Source organism: Mustela erminea, chromosome X (genome assembly GCF_009829155.1).
Source record: "Mustela erminea isolate mMusErm1 chromosome X, mMusErm1.Pri, whole genome shotgun sequence".
Classification (NCBI taxonomy): domain Eukaryota; kingdom Metazoa; phylum Chordata; class Mammalia; order Carnivora; family Mustelidae; genus Mustela; species Mustela erminea.
The window spans coordinates 6,794,838-6,809,109 of NC_045635.1; the positions used below are offsets into that span (position 1 = coordinate 6,794,838).

Below are 14,272 nucleotides of genomic sequence, written 5' to 3' on the forward strand. Positions count from 1 at the left end.
GAATGAACAGTCACAGCTTTATTGCGGGAGAAGTTGCGTTTTAACAAGGTACCCGCGAGCCTCATTCGATGTGTTGGTTCGCGGGCTCCCCGTTTGCAAACTTTCTGGGGCGTGCACAATAATTTCTCACTAACTGCCACTTCAGTGATTCATTTGGTTTTCTTTTGGCTGTTTTGAACGTAGAACAGAAGGTGTCTCATTCTGTTGCAAATGAGATGGCGGGTGTAGGCCTTTCCTGAACCACTTGTTTGCTGTAATGTTCTTTACACTTGAGCAATCAATCCCCTGCAAAAGAGAAGGCGAAAGTAACCTATGGGCAACAAAATCGCCCCACGGTGAGGAAGGTGCCTGTACTTGAATCATTTCTGCCCAGCTGGAACCCCGAGCAAGTCATTTTGGGCCGCAGGAGGCCACCTTAGAGCCCACTCCCTCCTCCCCCCTCCCCCTCTCCCCCGCCCGGTGAGTCCAAACTCTCCGCCGCAGCCGCCGGTGCTGCCCCCGGTGCAGCCCCGCCTCTCCGGGCAGGGCGTCCCGAGTCGCGGCGGTTAGGTTCTCTCTGGCCGGGAACGCACCGCGTGTAGGAGGCGAACGAGATCGGAAGGGCAGGCCTCCAAAGCCGAGAGGTGACCCAGCTGGCTGTGCGGGACTGAGTGGCTGGGCCCAGCACGTGACCGCGCAGCCAGGCTCCGCGGGGGGTGGGGGTGCCCGGGCGCCGGGGGCTGAAATCGACATTTGCCTGGGGCAGGAAAGTGAGCCGGTCGGATTCCGTCCCCCTCAGACCCTCCACCCACGGGAGCGGGGGATTGCCGTAGCGTTTTAACTTTGCATGTCAGGAACCAGAAAGGAAAAGGTAAGTTACTTATCACCTAGAAAAACAAGCTGGAAAGGAGTGACCCAGAAAACTACACGGCCGGCCACATTGTTGGGTTTTAAAACCCGGTGCAGAAAATAATAGATCGATGTGAAGGGCAAGGGCCCTTATTTATGTCCCAAATTAGAGGCTGACCTTCTGCACGGAGATTTGGTTAATATGGAAGGAGTGGTGGCAAAAGGGCCCAGGTTAAATATAGAAGGACACCAAAGCGGCTGGAATAAATAGCAAGTAGGTAACTCCTGCCTGCTTTTAAAACGATCTATTTCACATCTTTCTGGGCCAGCAGGCGAGGCAATGTTAAAATTGTGACTTAAACTCTGTCGAAAGTAAATTAGTAGATGAAACTGGAATACAAGTAAGACCAGTTTCTGCTTTTGTCCCGTTCACGTTTCAAAACCGTTTGTCTGGTTTGGCAGAAGAAACCTTGATGGGTTCACCGCTTAGGTTTGAAATGTGCCATTTCAGGTTTCCCTGATCACTGCTGGAATTTTCCTAAGGCTTTCTAGGCAAGGCTGTTTCAGTTGTGAATGAGAAATGTTGACGTCGTGTATCTTTTCTGTAACAGTAAGATGACTCACTTCTGCAGAATGTGATAAAAATTAAAAAGCGTGAAATAATGAGTTACTGTGAATTAACTCTTTCATGTCTGAGATATCAAATTCCTTGCCAGAAGATTTAAGAAAACACAGAAATAAGTACAACCATGCTCATGCAATAGTGCTTTATTTTCCATAAGCAAATATTCCAGTATGTCATATGAATATGTGGTAACCCTTTTTCCCCCCCTTTGGCAAATGCAAGTTAATACTACAGTGTAGCTATTGAAAGTAAATAAAAACATTATTCATCAGTGCAATTAGCATAATATTCCATAATGAATATGCTTCAAATCAAAGTATTTCAGATCATATTTGATAAGTGATATGAAACACTGAAACTCTGTGCAAAGTTGTTTCCATGCACTTTTTTCCCACGCACTTTATATTTTAGTTGTGATTTTGATTTACACAAAATATATTTCTCCGTTGCATTTGATAAAGACTTTTAAAAATAAAACACTAAATTGTTCCCTTTCATGACTAATCCCTTTATTGCTAACTCTTTTGATAATCCTATTACATGCTTGGAGCCTGTAATCGTTGGGATTTCTCCTTCTGTGTCCCGCCCCTTTCCCACAGTCGGTGAAAGGCCGGGAACGCGGCGCACATCAAGCAGGCGGCCCAGCAGGGAGGCAGGAGCCGGGGACTTCCAGGGTCTTCCAGGGTCTTCCTCGGCTTCCCACCCCCGCCTCCCCGCCTAGGCCCGAGGAGTCACGTGGCGGCGTGGGGCCCGCCTCCGGTGACGTCACCGCGCTCGCAGCCGTCGCGCTGAAGAAAGGATGCTCTAGGATGCTGTGCAGGTGGGCGGCGGGGATGCGCCATGCGGCACTGCAGGTAAGGGACGCGCGGCGCCCACCCTGCAGGTCTGCAGCCCCTCCGCGCCCCAGAAAGCGAAAATGGGGGGTCTTTGGCCGCTGCGGCTGCTGCACGCGCCGGGCGGGGATGCCGGGGTGGGGGGTGTTGCAGGCCCACGCGCGAGCTTGGCATGCCTGTCCGGGAAAGTGGGCAGGGGCCAGACGGGAAGACCGGGGCCTCTTGCTCAGGAGAGGAGAAAAATCTGGAATGATCACCGTACACGCATGATAAAGACAGAAAGGGGCTTGTCATGGATAACTGTCAACTGTTTGCCAGCTGTCATTGTGCTTCTTAAATAATGACACATTTACTAATTCTCCTTCCGGGGGTTTGTCCTCAGTATTTAGCCTGATTTCTTTTAAAGCAAAAGCTGCTTTGCTCTGAATGGAATGGAAACTTACTGGTTAGCAATTTAAAGAGCTGAATGTGCAATATAAATCGTTTTGCTTTATTTTTGCAAGGTTCCTGCGTTTGAAGGGGATATGTTGGAAATGCATTTTTCCCCCTCCAGGTGTTTTAAGTGAGGATTGACTGTGAGTGTAAGAGAGCGAATCAGCTACAGCTCTGGAGAACAAAATGGTTTTTTGAAGGGGGTGGGGTGAAGACGAACAACCAAACCGAATTCCCAGTGTTCTTTTTAATTTCCGTGTTGAATAATTAGCTCGCTGGAAGAAGGGGCTTGATGACTCAGCGGCAGATGGAGGGGGTCAGGTGACTTTTCAGTTCTGGCTGGTTGAGGGGGGCGTTTAATGGAGTCTGTTAATTGGTGGGACCTGTTTACATTCCTTTCTCTGGTCCAAATAGGGCCTGAGATATGGGTGGGCACCCCTAGGAGGAGAATGTGGCATTCTTTTCTGTAAAACATGACCCCTCTGGAAGTTGGGGCGTCAGTAAATTGTACTGGAACTCACACTATGCATAATTTGATTCCCCTACAACTGTTGGAGGACAGTGTTAAAAAGCAGTGCTATTTTAGTTGATAATATAAAGGTTTCCCCTTGTGGTGGGCTTACTGTTTGGCAGCCCAGATAGCTTTGGCTCTAAGAAGGGGATTACAGACTTCCTCTCTCTGCTTTATATTCTAACCAAATTTCAGTTGATTTGCTCTGATTATTTATTTCAGAGTAAGGCAGTGCCATAAAAACAATGGGGAATCCCACTGGGGATGGGGATGGGGTGAAGTCAGTGAGACTTACCTTTGATTGTGCCAAAATCAGAACGTTTCTGTGAAATTAACACTATGTCAGAAAATGAGCTGGCAAAACACTGGGCCATAGCCTTTCATGTAGTTCAGCCTAGAGATCCAAATGTCAAAGTCATATCTTTGTCTATATCCATGCCTGTATATTTATATACCCATACATTCATGTCTCCATCTCTACAGCTCTGTTTTTGCTACTGTAATCCTTTAAAAAAAAAATAGTGCTTATATAAGAAAATGCCAAGCTATTTTCCAAGGTGGGCGTACCATTTTGCATTTCTGCCAACAATGTATGAGAATTTCAGTTGCTTAGGATCCTTGCCAGCACCTTGGTTTGGTTTTGTTTTAATTTTAGTCATGCTCCTAAGTATCTAGGGGTTATGTCTTTGTGTGTGTGTGTGTGTGTGTGTGTGTGTGTGTGTGTGTGTTTTAAACGAATGAGTCTTATTTCATGTAAAATTATTCCCTGCCAGCCCCTTGGTTATTGTCAGTTTTTTAAAAAAAATTTAACCATTCTGGGAGGTAGTTATGGTATCTCATTGTGTTTTTTTCCTTCTTTTTAAAATGTTTTAGTAATTTACTTACTTATTTTAGTGTATTGAGTCTGTTTCTTCCTGCTGGAATAGGAGGTCCAAGAAGTCTGGGATTTGTGTGTGTGAGGTTCCTTCCTCTATCTCGAGCACTGGGCGTGGTACCGGGAATATTTAGTTGCTGTTTAAGAAACCGGTCAATGTTTAGTAACCGCACAAGTTCTGAGGGCCTGGGGGAGTCACCTGACTCACCTCAGGGGGTGTGAAACCGTCGGAGGGCCATCCGTCCATCTCTGCGGTTTCCTTTCCGCAGGTGGAGGAGTCAGGCATGAACAGGCTTTGGCAGCACGTTTCAGGCTGAACTCATTTTCAAGGAGCGAGCTAGCAATTCTCATTACCTAGCTGGTAACTGAGCTCCATTTTTCATTAATCATTTTCTAGTCCCTGGATCCAACCATGCTTGAAGCTTCAATTAAAAAAAATTTTTTTTTTTTCTCCCACTCCCTGCCTTTGGCAACTATCAGTCTGTTCTCTGAGCTCCTCCCCCTAAGAAGGATCCTACCGTGTTTGGCTTTCTCTCTCTGATTTACTTCCCCTTAGCATAATGCCCTTGAGGTCCATCCCTGTTGCAAATGGCAAGCTTTCATGCTCTCTTATGGCCGAGTAATATTCCGTGGTCGGTATACACCGCGCCTCCCTTGTCCATTCATCCATCTGCACTTCCGTGGTTTCCGTGCTCGGCTGTTGTAAAGAATGCTGCAGTGAGCATAGTGATGCGAGTATTCTGAGTTGGTGTTTTTGTTTTCTGTAGATACCCAGAAGTGGAATTGCTGAGTCGTCGTATGATAGTTCTGTTTTTAGGTTTTTTTTTGAGGCGCCTCCGTACTGTTTTCTGCAGTGGGGGCTCTAATTTCGTTCCCACCAACGGCGCACGAGGGTGCATGAGGGTGCCCTCTCCTCCACATCCTTGCCAACACTTGTTATTTCTGGTCCTCCTGTTAACAGCCATTCCAGCAGCACGCGGGCTTCCTTAGTGTGGTTTGGATTTGCGTTTCCCTGACGATGAGTGACGTTGAGCATCTTTTCACGTGCCCGTTGGCCATCTGTCTGTCTTCTCTGGAACAATGTATATTTAGATCTTCAGCCCATTTTTTGATCATTTAATTTTTTTTTTTTTTTTGCTGTCGATTTGTATTCTTTATATTTTGGATATTAGCTTTTTTTTAAAAAAGATTTTATTTATTTATTTGACAGAGAGAGATCACAAGTCGGCAGGGAGGCAGGCAGAGAGAGGAGGAAGCAGGCTCCCCGCTGTGAGCAGAGAGCCCCACGCGGGAAGCTAGGATCATGACAGGAGGTGAAGGCAGAGGCTTTAACCCACTGAGCCACTCAGGCACCCCTTTGGATATTAGCTTCTTATCAGATAGATGCTTTGCAAATGTTTTTTCATTTTGTAGGTGAATTCTTTGGCTATGTGGAGCTTTTTTTTTTTAAGATTTTATTTATTTATTTGACGGACAGAGATCACAAGTAGGCAGAGAGGCAGGCAGAGAGAGAGAGAGAGGGGAAGCAGGCTCCCCGAAGAGCAGAGAGCCCCATGTGGGGCTCCATCCCAGGACCCTGGGATCATGACCTGAGCCGAAGGCAGAGGCTTTAACCCACTGAGCCACCCAGGCGCCCCTGTGTGGAGCTTTTTAATATGATATCGTTCCACTTTTGCTTTTGTTGCTTTGGCTTTTGGTGTCAGATTCCAAAAATCATCACTAAGTGCTACGTCAAGGAGCTTTTCTCCTCTTTTTTTTTTTTTTCCCCCTAGAAGTTTTATGGTGTCAGGTGTTATGTGCAAGCCTTTAATCTATTTCGAGTTAATTTTGGTATCTGGTGTAATTTTGTATCTGGTCTCTCTTAACCAAGTTTGGACGCCTGATGTGTTGTTGTAGTCATTCAACAATTTGTTGAATTTGGTTCAGGTTGGTGACAAGGATTAAGATCCTTGGGTCCCTTCCTTTCTTCGCCCCCATCCAGCCCTAGACAGAGCAGAACTGATGATAGAGATGGTGTAGAGACCTGGCTTCTCCTTCTCGCTTTGGGACTGTGTAAGCTCAGGCGAGTTACTTTTTGTCTTTAGGCCTCAGTTTTCTCTTCCTCAAAGCAACCAAGAGATTTTTGTTTTTAAAAGATTTTATTTATTTATTTGACAGAGATCACAAGTAGGCAGAGAGGCAGGCAGAGAGAGGAGGAAGCAGGCTCCCTGCTGAGCAGAGAGCCCAATTCGATGAGGGGCTCCCCAGGATGCTGGGATCATGGCCTGAGCCCAAGGCAGAGGCTTTAACCCACTGAGCCACCCAGGCGCCCCAGCAACCAAGAGATTTTGATCAGGGTTTCTCCACCTCAACACTGTTGACCTTTGGGGCTGAATCAGTCTGTTGTTGGGGGGCCGCCCTGTGCACCAGGGGAGGCCGGGCAGCATCCCTGGGGACACTCACTAGATGCCAGGAACGACCCCCCCAGCTGTGACAACCCAAAGGTCTCTAGACGCTGTTGCCTGTCCCCTTGGGGTGCGGGAGCATTGCTCCTGGTTGAGGACCACTGCTTGGGATCTTCTCTAAATGTCCTCCTGGCTTCAGGGTTCTAGAATTCATTTTCCTATGATGGGTTTGGTGCTAAACCCTTGACCAGAGATCAATTTCCCTTTCATCGTGTCTGTATTTTGGGAAATACAATGCGAAGGCTTTTTTTACACTCTGAGGTTCCAGAAGTCGCTTCTGTTCGGAAGGGAAGGCCTGTTTGTGTGCCCCTTGTTACTGGGAAGCAAGCCGGGCTGAGATGGGGGTGCCGGGGAGAGGGGACGCCTGGCCCGCGGGCCCCTGTGCTGGAGCCTGGTGCGCCTGGACCGGGCCGTCCCCCGCTGTCCGCTCACCTGAGAGCTCGGCCCGGGCCTCACGGGACTCGGCTGAGTCCCTCCCATATGCGAGGGGCGGAGGTGGTGTGGGCAGTGGCTTGGGGGTGTGGTTGGGGGGGGTAGGGTGGGGGTGGCTGCTGGGTGGTGGTGATGGTGGTGGCCCTGGGGCCGCCACCTGCCTGCACAGCCCGCCCCCCCCCCCCACCGCTGCCGGGGGGCAGGGCGCTCACCCACCTGCGGCCTCAGGGCAGGACTCGGGGCGGGGCTCCTGGCCAAGGGGAAGCTGTTGGCTCTGACCCCGGAGGGCAGGGCGGCTTCTTCCGCATCACTTCCCTCTTGGACAGCAGCTGCTGGGTCCATGGCTTGGGGCCCTGCTGGTTCCTTGGCTTTTGGGGGGCACCAGAGGGATGTCAGCGGGTTCTGCGAGCTGGAGGACTCCCAAGAGACGGGGAGCGGCGATGGCAATGGCATTGCAAGGTGTGGGCCCGGTGCAGCGCGGGTGGCAGCGGGAGGCTTAGAAGGGCCGGGGGACTCCTGTTCCCCGGGCCTGGGACTGCTCTGTGCCCGCCACCCCAGCCCCTGGCCATCAGCCTCCTCTCCCGACTCTTCCAGGCCCCGTAACAACTGGTTTCGGTGGGCGGTTTGGCTGGCAGCGCGGGAGTGCGTCTGTGCCGCAGGACGCGGGAGGCGGGCGTCCTAGCTCTGGTCGTGCGGTCGCGCCTCATCCTGTCCCCGAGCTGTTCCCCGCTCCCCGCGCCTCACCGGGGCTTGACACCCTTGCTGGGCCTTCTGGCCCCATTGGGGCAACAAGTCCACGTCGCGAAAGAAGATTGAAAAAGGAGGGTGTTCGTCCTCAAATGAGACTTAAGAGACTGAGTAAGTGTCCCAGTCCCCGTGGCGGCTGTGACGGAGACCAGAGACTCGGGGGCTCATCGACAGCAGCCGTGGATTTGTCACAGCTCTGGAGGCCGACGCGGTTGGCTTCCGGCGAGGGCCCTTGTTTGGGGTGCAGGCGGCCACCTTCTCACGTCCTTATGTTGGGGAAGAGGCTGGGAGCTAGCTCTCGGGGGTCTCTTCTAGGGCCCTCATCCCATCCCGAGGCCTCCTCCTCCGGGACCTGCTCTCCGAATACCATCCCGCTCGGGTAGGCTGCATCGTCTGAATTTTGGGAGGACACGTTCGGCCCATGACAATAACCAGATAAAAAGCAGGAGCCCCTGATCGGGCCCTGGGCTGAACAAAGAGCTGTACTAGGCACCTGGGGCCAGCCGGGTTATTTGTATGCGACTGCCGCTAGCCGGTATCAGGAAACTGCTGTTCGCTTCCTCAGATGTGACAGTCCTGTGGGGTGGCAGGTGCCCAGTGAAGCCACTCCGGGATTCCGGACACAGAATCAGTGACATAATGCGTGTTCCTTTCTTGCTGCTCTGTTTTGGGGGAATTTGTTCTACAGCAATAGTTATCTGTTAGTGGTTACCTAGTTATCTATTATTATACCTAGTTACCTATTATAATTACCTACTAGTTAACTATTTTACAGCAGTGGTTATCTATTATTAGTTATCTAGTTGTCTATTATTAGTTATCTAATATTTTCCTATCTAACCCACAAGTATGTACAAGACTCGTATTTTTTGGTGATGCAGGCTAAAGTATTTAGGGATGGCGTGTCATGACGGCAAGTTACTTCAATTTTTTTTATTTTTAACATTTCTGGAGATCTCTTTTATGTATGGCTGGACACAACACAGGTGAATTCTCATACCTGCTTCTACATTCAATCTGTAGCCTCTGGAAAATTCTACTGTATGCTCACAAGAGAATGAGAATGAGAAAAAGGCAAATAGTTTAAGATTATTATAAAAATATTTTTAAAAATACTTTAAATATTTTATTTATTTATTTTGGGGGGTAAAGGATAGAAGGAGAAGCAGATACCCCGCTGAGCAGGGAGCCTGATGTGGGACCCGATCCTGGGACTTCAGGATCATGACCTGAGCTAAAGGCAGATGCATAACTAACTAAGCCAACCAGGTGCCCCCATAAAAATATTTTTGACAGCACGGATCCCCTAAAGGGTTCTGGAGACCCCAAGGTGTCCCCAGGTCACACTATGAGAACCACTGCTCTAGTGAAATCATTTACTTGTAAGTGGTTCGGTTGAATGGGGAGAGCACAAGGCAAATATGGCTAAATGGGAGCACTTAACTGAATTTGATTGGTGTTACTTGTTAGATTCTTCTGGATAATGTTCTGTGTATTTGAAAATGGTCATAATAAAAGGATTTTTGTTAATAAGATAGAAAAGGGGGCACCTGGGTGGCTCAGTTGGCATCCAGCTCTTGGTTTCAACTCAGGTCATGATCTCAGTGGCGTGAGATCGAGCGCTGTGGTGGGCTCCGGGCTCAGTGTGGGGCCTGCTGGAGACTCTCGCTCTCCCTCTGCCCCTCCCCCTGATCGCACAACAAATAAATAAGTAAAATCTTAAAAAAGAAAAGGACTGAGGGGTGCCTGGGGGGCTTTGGGTTAAAGCCTCTGCCTTCAGCTCAGGTCATGGTCTCAGGGTCCTGGGATCGAGCCCCACATTGGGCTTTCTGCTCGGCGGGGAGACTTCTACCCCCACCCCCCGCCTCTCTGCCTACTTGTGATCTCTGTCTGTCTAATAAATAAAAAGAAAAGGACCGAAAAGAAATGTAGACTCGTGGACATGTGGGGATTCCGACCGAGTAGGTCTGGGGGTGAGGCCCAGCGGGAGCGTCTTTAACCTGAGCTCCAGGTGCCCCCGCCAGACCCGAGGCCCCACGTGAGGCCGGCGGGCGCAGAGGTTCCCAGCATAGGTGCCCCCAAGCCAGATCAAAGGGTGATAGCTAGCGGTGAGGCCTACCCCCCCACGGGGGCAGGTGTCAGGGACAGTCCGTCCCCTCCTCACAGTCTCCCTCAGCAGGTGCTGCCGTGCGTGCGGGCTGCGGGGAGGCCTTGTCCTCACACAGTGCTTCACTGCCCTTTCCGTGGGCGGCCGACAGAAGCTTTCCTACCTGTGCGCGGGAGTGGGTTTCCTTCACAGATCCCGAGAGGTATTTTTGAATAACTTGTTCCGAGTCATGTACACCTAGTGAGAGTTTCTGGAAGCATCAAGGTTGTGGAAAGGAAGGGAAGTCTCCTCCTCATTTCCAGTCCCCGGGGCCTTCTCCCAAAGGCATCCCCTGCTACCTTGGGTCGATGAGGTTTCTGAAAGTGTCTGTGCACATACAGTCATCTGTAGAACACAGAGACGGCTTTGTTTGCTGGCTTTATTGGGATGTAATTTGCACGGAGCAACATGCGTGGCTCTAATTCAGTTTTGACCAAGAATATTCCTAGCACCCCCAGAGGGCCCTTTCTCACTCTTCTTCAGCCAAACAAACCCTCTGGCAGAGGCAACCCCTAATCTGATTTGTATCAGCACAGTTTACTTTTGCCTGTTGAACTTTATGCGCGTGGGATCCTGGAATAGGTCTGCTTTCCTATCTGGTTGCAAAGATGTTTCTGTAAGACACAAGCCTCAATATTCAGTCATGCGTTCACTCCCTCACTTACTTCTTGTTCAGCGAGTCCCTGTTGGGTCCCTGCTGTGTGTCTGGGCCCAGATTTTTCCAGGCCCTGAGTGTTCGGGGCTGAGCGAACGGCCAGTGCAAAGGGCCTGAGGCAAGTTGTGTCCAGCAAGGAGGTGGGCGTGTCCAGAGAAGAGCGGCCTAGAGAGCACAGGGTGGGAAGCCCTGCGGGGTGGCCCTGGCGGCCCACGCAGGAGTGTGGCAGGAGTGGTGCCCATCCTGGATTCTTCTGTGGGCCAGAAAGCTGCCTGATGCTTCCAGGTGTGGGAGGGACACGCGGGGCCTTGCCTTTGAAGGGTGACTCTGGCTGCCTGAAGAAGGGTCAGGAGGGGACTCACGCACACCTGCCGCGTTGTGTTCGTCGCGGGGGTGCCCGCTCCTTGCCTGCTGGCCAGGCCCCTGTGGCTCCTTGCTCGGGGCTGTCGCCGCCACCCCTGCGCTCGCCGGCACTTCCGACCATGTCTGCCTGGCGCTGGCTATGTGTACGGGCCTTCTTGGTTCTTCGTTTCCGTCCGGCTCACGGGAAGCCCTTTTCCTCCCTCCGTTGCACCCCTCGGAGGTGCTGCTCGCTTGGGAGGGCTCGGCGGCGAGTAGCAAGGGGGACCGACTACAAAGGTGACAGACGCGCTCTTGTCCCTCTTAGCTCAGCCAGGCCTTCCCTCAGCACCCCCTGTGCCCCAGACCTGCGAACAGACCACGTGTCAGCCGTCACCCGGGCGACCCAGTTAGAACACGGGTCGGCCGCATGGTAACCTTGTTCTAGGGCTCCGGGAAGAACACCCCAAAGCCATGTTCGATGACTGCCTGAGTTTACCCTTTACAAATTCTGTTTATCCCTCACGCAAGCAGGAAACGGCTTGTTGCAGTGGGAAGGGTCCGCGGAGGCCCCGTCTGAAGAGGTCCCTGGAGCTGGAGGGACTTGACCTGCGCTTTGCCACCAGCGCTGTCTTCAGCGGTGGCTCGGTCCGAGTCGTGGCTCTCAAAACGCCTGTGTCCGGTACCACCGGAGCCCCGGAAGGGGACCTTCTCTGGGAATAGCAGGTACCTGTATCGCGGCCATCAGACGCTGTCCTGGTGAGAAGAGGCAGGCCTGGAAAGAAGACAGCTGAAGGGACGCGGGGAGGGGATGGCCCTCTGTAAGGAATGGAGTGTCCCTCGGCGCCCTTGGACGGAGGCAGCCCCGCTGTCCCTTTGATCTCCGACTTGTGGCCCCCAGAACCGTGGCCCAGTACTTTTCTGAGCAGCCTGCGGTCCTTTGTCCTAGCGGACTCGCGCGGTGGCACCCGGCAGCGGCGGTGACACCCGGCAGCGGCAGCGGGCGCTCTGCGGCCCGGAGAGGACCGGGGCGAGGCCCTCGGCGCGGACGGGCTCTTGGGGCCTGGGCTCCAATCTGACTCTCCACTTGCCTTCTGTGAGGCCCGAACCCCTGACCGAAGGGCTCCTCTGCCTCGGTTTGCTGATCTGCGGTTTGGGCCCGAGGGTGACGGGGTTCCATGCGCAGAATGCCCAGAGCCCTAGCGACCGAGTATACGCGAAGAGCTTAAAATGCTGCCTGGCACAGCGAGTCCTTGAAAAAGTTGTTCTTACCGTGAGGAGGCATCTCTGGGGAGAGTCTCATTCCTTGGCCCTTGACGCCAGGAACACAGGGACCCGTGCCGCCACTCCAGCCCCTGCGGTGGGGATGGCAGAACACTGCGCCTGTTGTGTCCCTTGAGGCCACATGCGTTTGGCCTCGTCCACCTCCCAACACGCGGGCTGTGTTCCCGATCCTGCCGGAGAGCTGTGCCGCCCGGGGCCATCGGAGGCGAGGGGCGGAGGGAAGGTCATGGTCCCACACCTGGTCCCACACCGGTGCCCCAGTGCCGTGGAAGCCAAGCGGGAGCAGACGGCGCGTGAGAGCTGGGAGCTGGGAGGTGCGCCAAGGAGGAAGGAGCAAGATGGGGGAGAGGGAGGGGGAGGGGGAGGGGAGAGGGAGGGGGAGGGGAGGGGGAGGGGAGGGGGAGGAGGCCCTCTCCTGTCTCCAAAGGTTAATTCTCAGTCTTTCTGCCTGTCCTTGGGCTCTGAGCTTCCTCTCTTTGGGACTCTTACTCGTCCGGTGGCGCTTGGCCCCTCGCCACAGGCCCCCGGGGAGCCCCGTCTGGAGGATCAGCCGGGAGCGACGGAGTCAGGGCCCCCTCGCCCTCTAAAGGTGTCTGCGCGTTAAGAAGCCAGAGTCCGCGATCTCCAATGAACTTGAAACGGCTGTGGTTTCGGGCAAGGTGGAGAGGGGAGATGAAACGCTTTGACCGGTGTGGGAGCCAACCTCCAGGGCGGGCCCCAGGGACCCCGTCTGGTGCGCAGGCCCCCATGGGGTCGCCTCCCTCCCTCGTCACTCGGGGCTGACCTGTGCGTCCGGCAGGGTACAGTGCGAGTGACGCCGGAGGCCCTCCCAGGCTAGGTCACAGGACACTCTGCTGCTTCCGCCTTGCTCCCTCAGCCCAGCTGCTTTGGAGGAAGCCACTGCCTCGTCCTAAGGACACTTGGGCCGTCCCGCAGAGAGGCCGGCTGGAGCACACCCGGGCCTTCCCGGCAGCAGCAAGCGCCACTTGCGAGCCCTGTCTGGGAGCCAACTTGTCAGTGGGTCCTCCTGTCCCCGTCAAGCCTTCAGATGGCCGCAGCCATAGCGGACAGCTTGACCACAACCTTCTGAGAGATCTTGAGCCGGAAGGACCCAACCAGGGGCGCCTGGGAGGCTCAGTGGGTTAAGCGTCCACCTCCGGCTCCGGTTGTGATCTGAAGGTCCTGGGATCGAGTCCTGTGCTGGGCTCCCTGTTCAGCGGGGAGTCTGCCTCTCCCTCTCCCTCTGCCTGTTCCCCCTGCCTGTCCCCGCCTGCTTATTCTCTTTCTGTCTCTCAAATAAATGAATAAAGTAGTAAAAAAAAAAAAAAAAAAAAAAAAGGACCCAATCAAGCTGCTTCTAAATTTCTGACCCACAGAAACGGGAAAACACCCTAAGTTTTCCTGTTTGAAGATGCTGAGTTGTGCAGTGATTTGTTGCACAGCATCGGAACCCAGACTTTTGGGGGGCGGGGGCTGGTGCTGGCCACAGCTTGGGCTGCTCCCCGGGTGGTGGCAGCCTTCCTCTCGTCCCTCTGAAGCTCTGCCCTCGCTCATTGCTCCCCATTTGCTCCTCCTGCGGTCTCCCCCCGTCTCCCTCCCTTCTTTCTCCCCCTCCCACCCTTTTTCCAGCTGAGGAGTAGAAGAGTGTCCTGGAAGGTTGAGGTATATTCATTGTAAGTTGGGTTTTTTTTTTTTTAAAGATTTATTTATTTATTTATTTGACACAGAGAGAGAAACAGCGAGAGAGGGAACACAAGCGGGGGGTGTGGGAGAGGGAGAAGCGGGCTCCTTGCAGAACGGGGAGCCCGATGTGGGACTCGATCTCAGGACCCTGGCGTCATGACCTGAGCTGAAGGCAGACGCTTCACCGACGGAGCCACCCGGGCGCCCCAGTTGGGGGGTACTGATGATGAGTTTGAGTGTGTTGATTTTTTTAAATTTTGCACAACGTACATCCCCGTATTGATCCGCACGGCTTGGAGACTTCAGCCCATGTCCGTGTCATCTCTTCCACTTGGAGAAGAATGGCGAGGAAGGGTTTCACTGACGGAACTGTCAATGGCTCCTGCTGCTTTAGGCCCCTACTCTGGGTTCAGAGCCCGCTGCCTGGGGCCCCAGGGAT

At 53.0% G+C, this 14,272-nt stretch overlaps 1 protein-coding gene across 3 annotated transcripts in view; it reads left to right on the forward strand.

Moving 5' to 3' along the window:
- The first annotated feature begins 526 nt into the window (after window positions 1-526).
- Window positions 527-14,272, forward strand: part of CLCN4 (chloride voltage-gated channel 4) — a 58,122-nt gene continuing 44,376 nt past the window's right edge. The window contains exons 1-2 of one of the 3 annotated variants that reach the window (XM_032330619.1): window positions 527-623; window positions 2,053-2,307. Coding sequence is in view for 1 of the 3 variants with exons in the window: in XM_032330617.1 (XP_032186508.1) it covers window positions 7,369-7,438 (70 nt within the window). In the remaining 2 variants the exon portion in view is untranslated. Of the gene's footprint in view, window positions 624-701; window positions 851-2,052; window positions 2,308-7,290; window positions 7,439-14,272 lie in introns of those variants that run through there. The other 2 variants (XM_032330618.1, XM_032330617.1) reach the window with 2 other exon arrangements.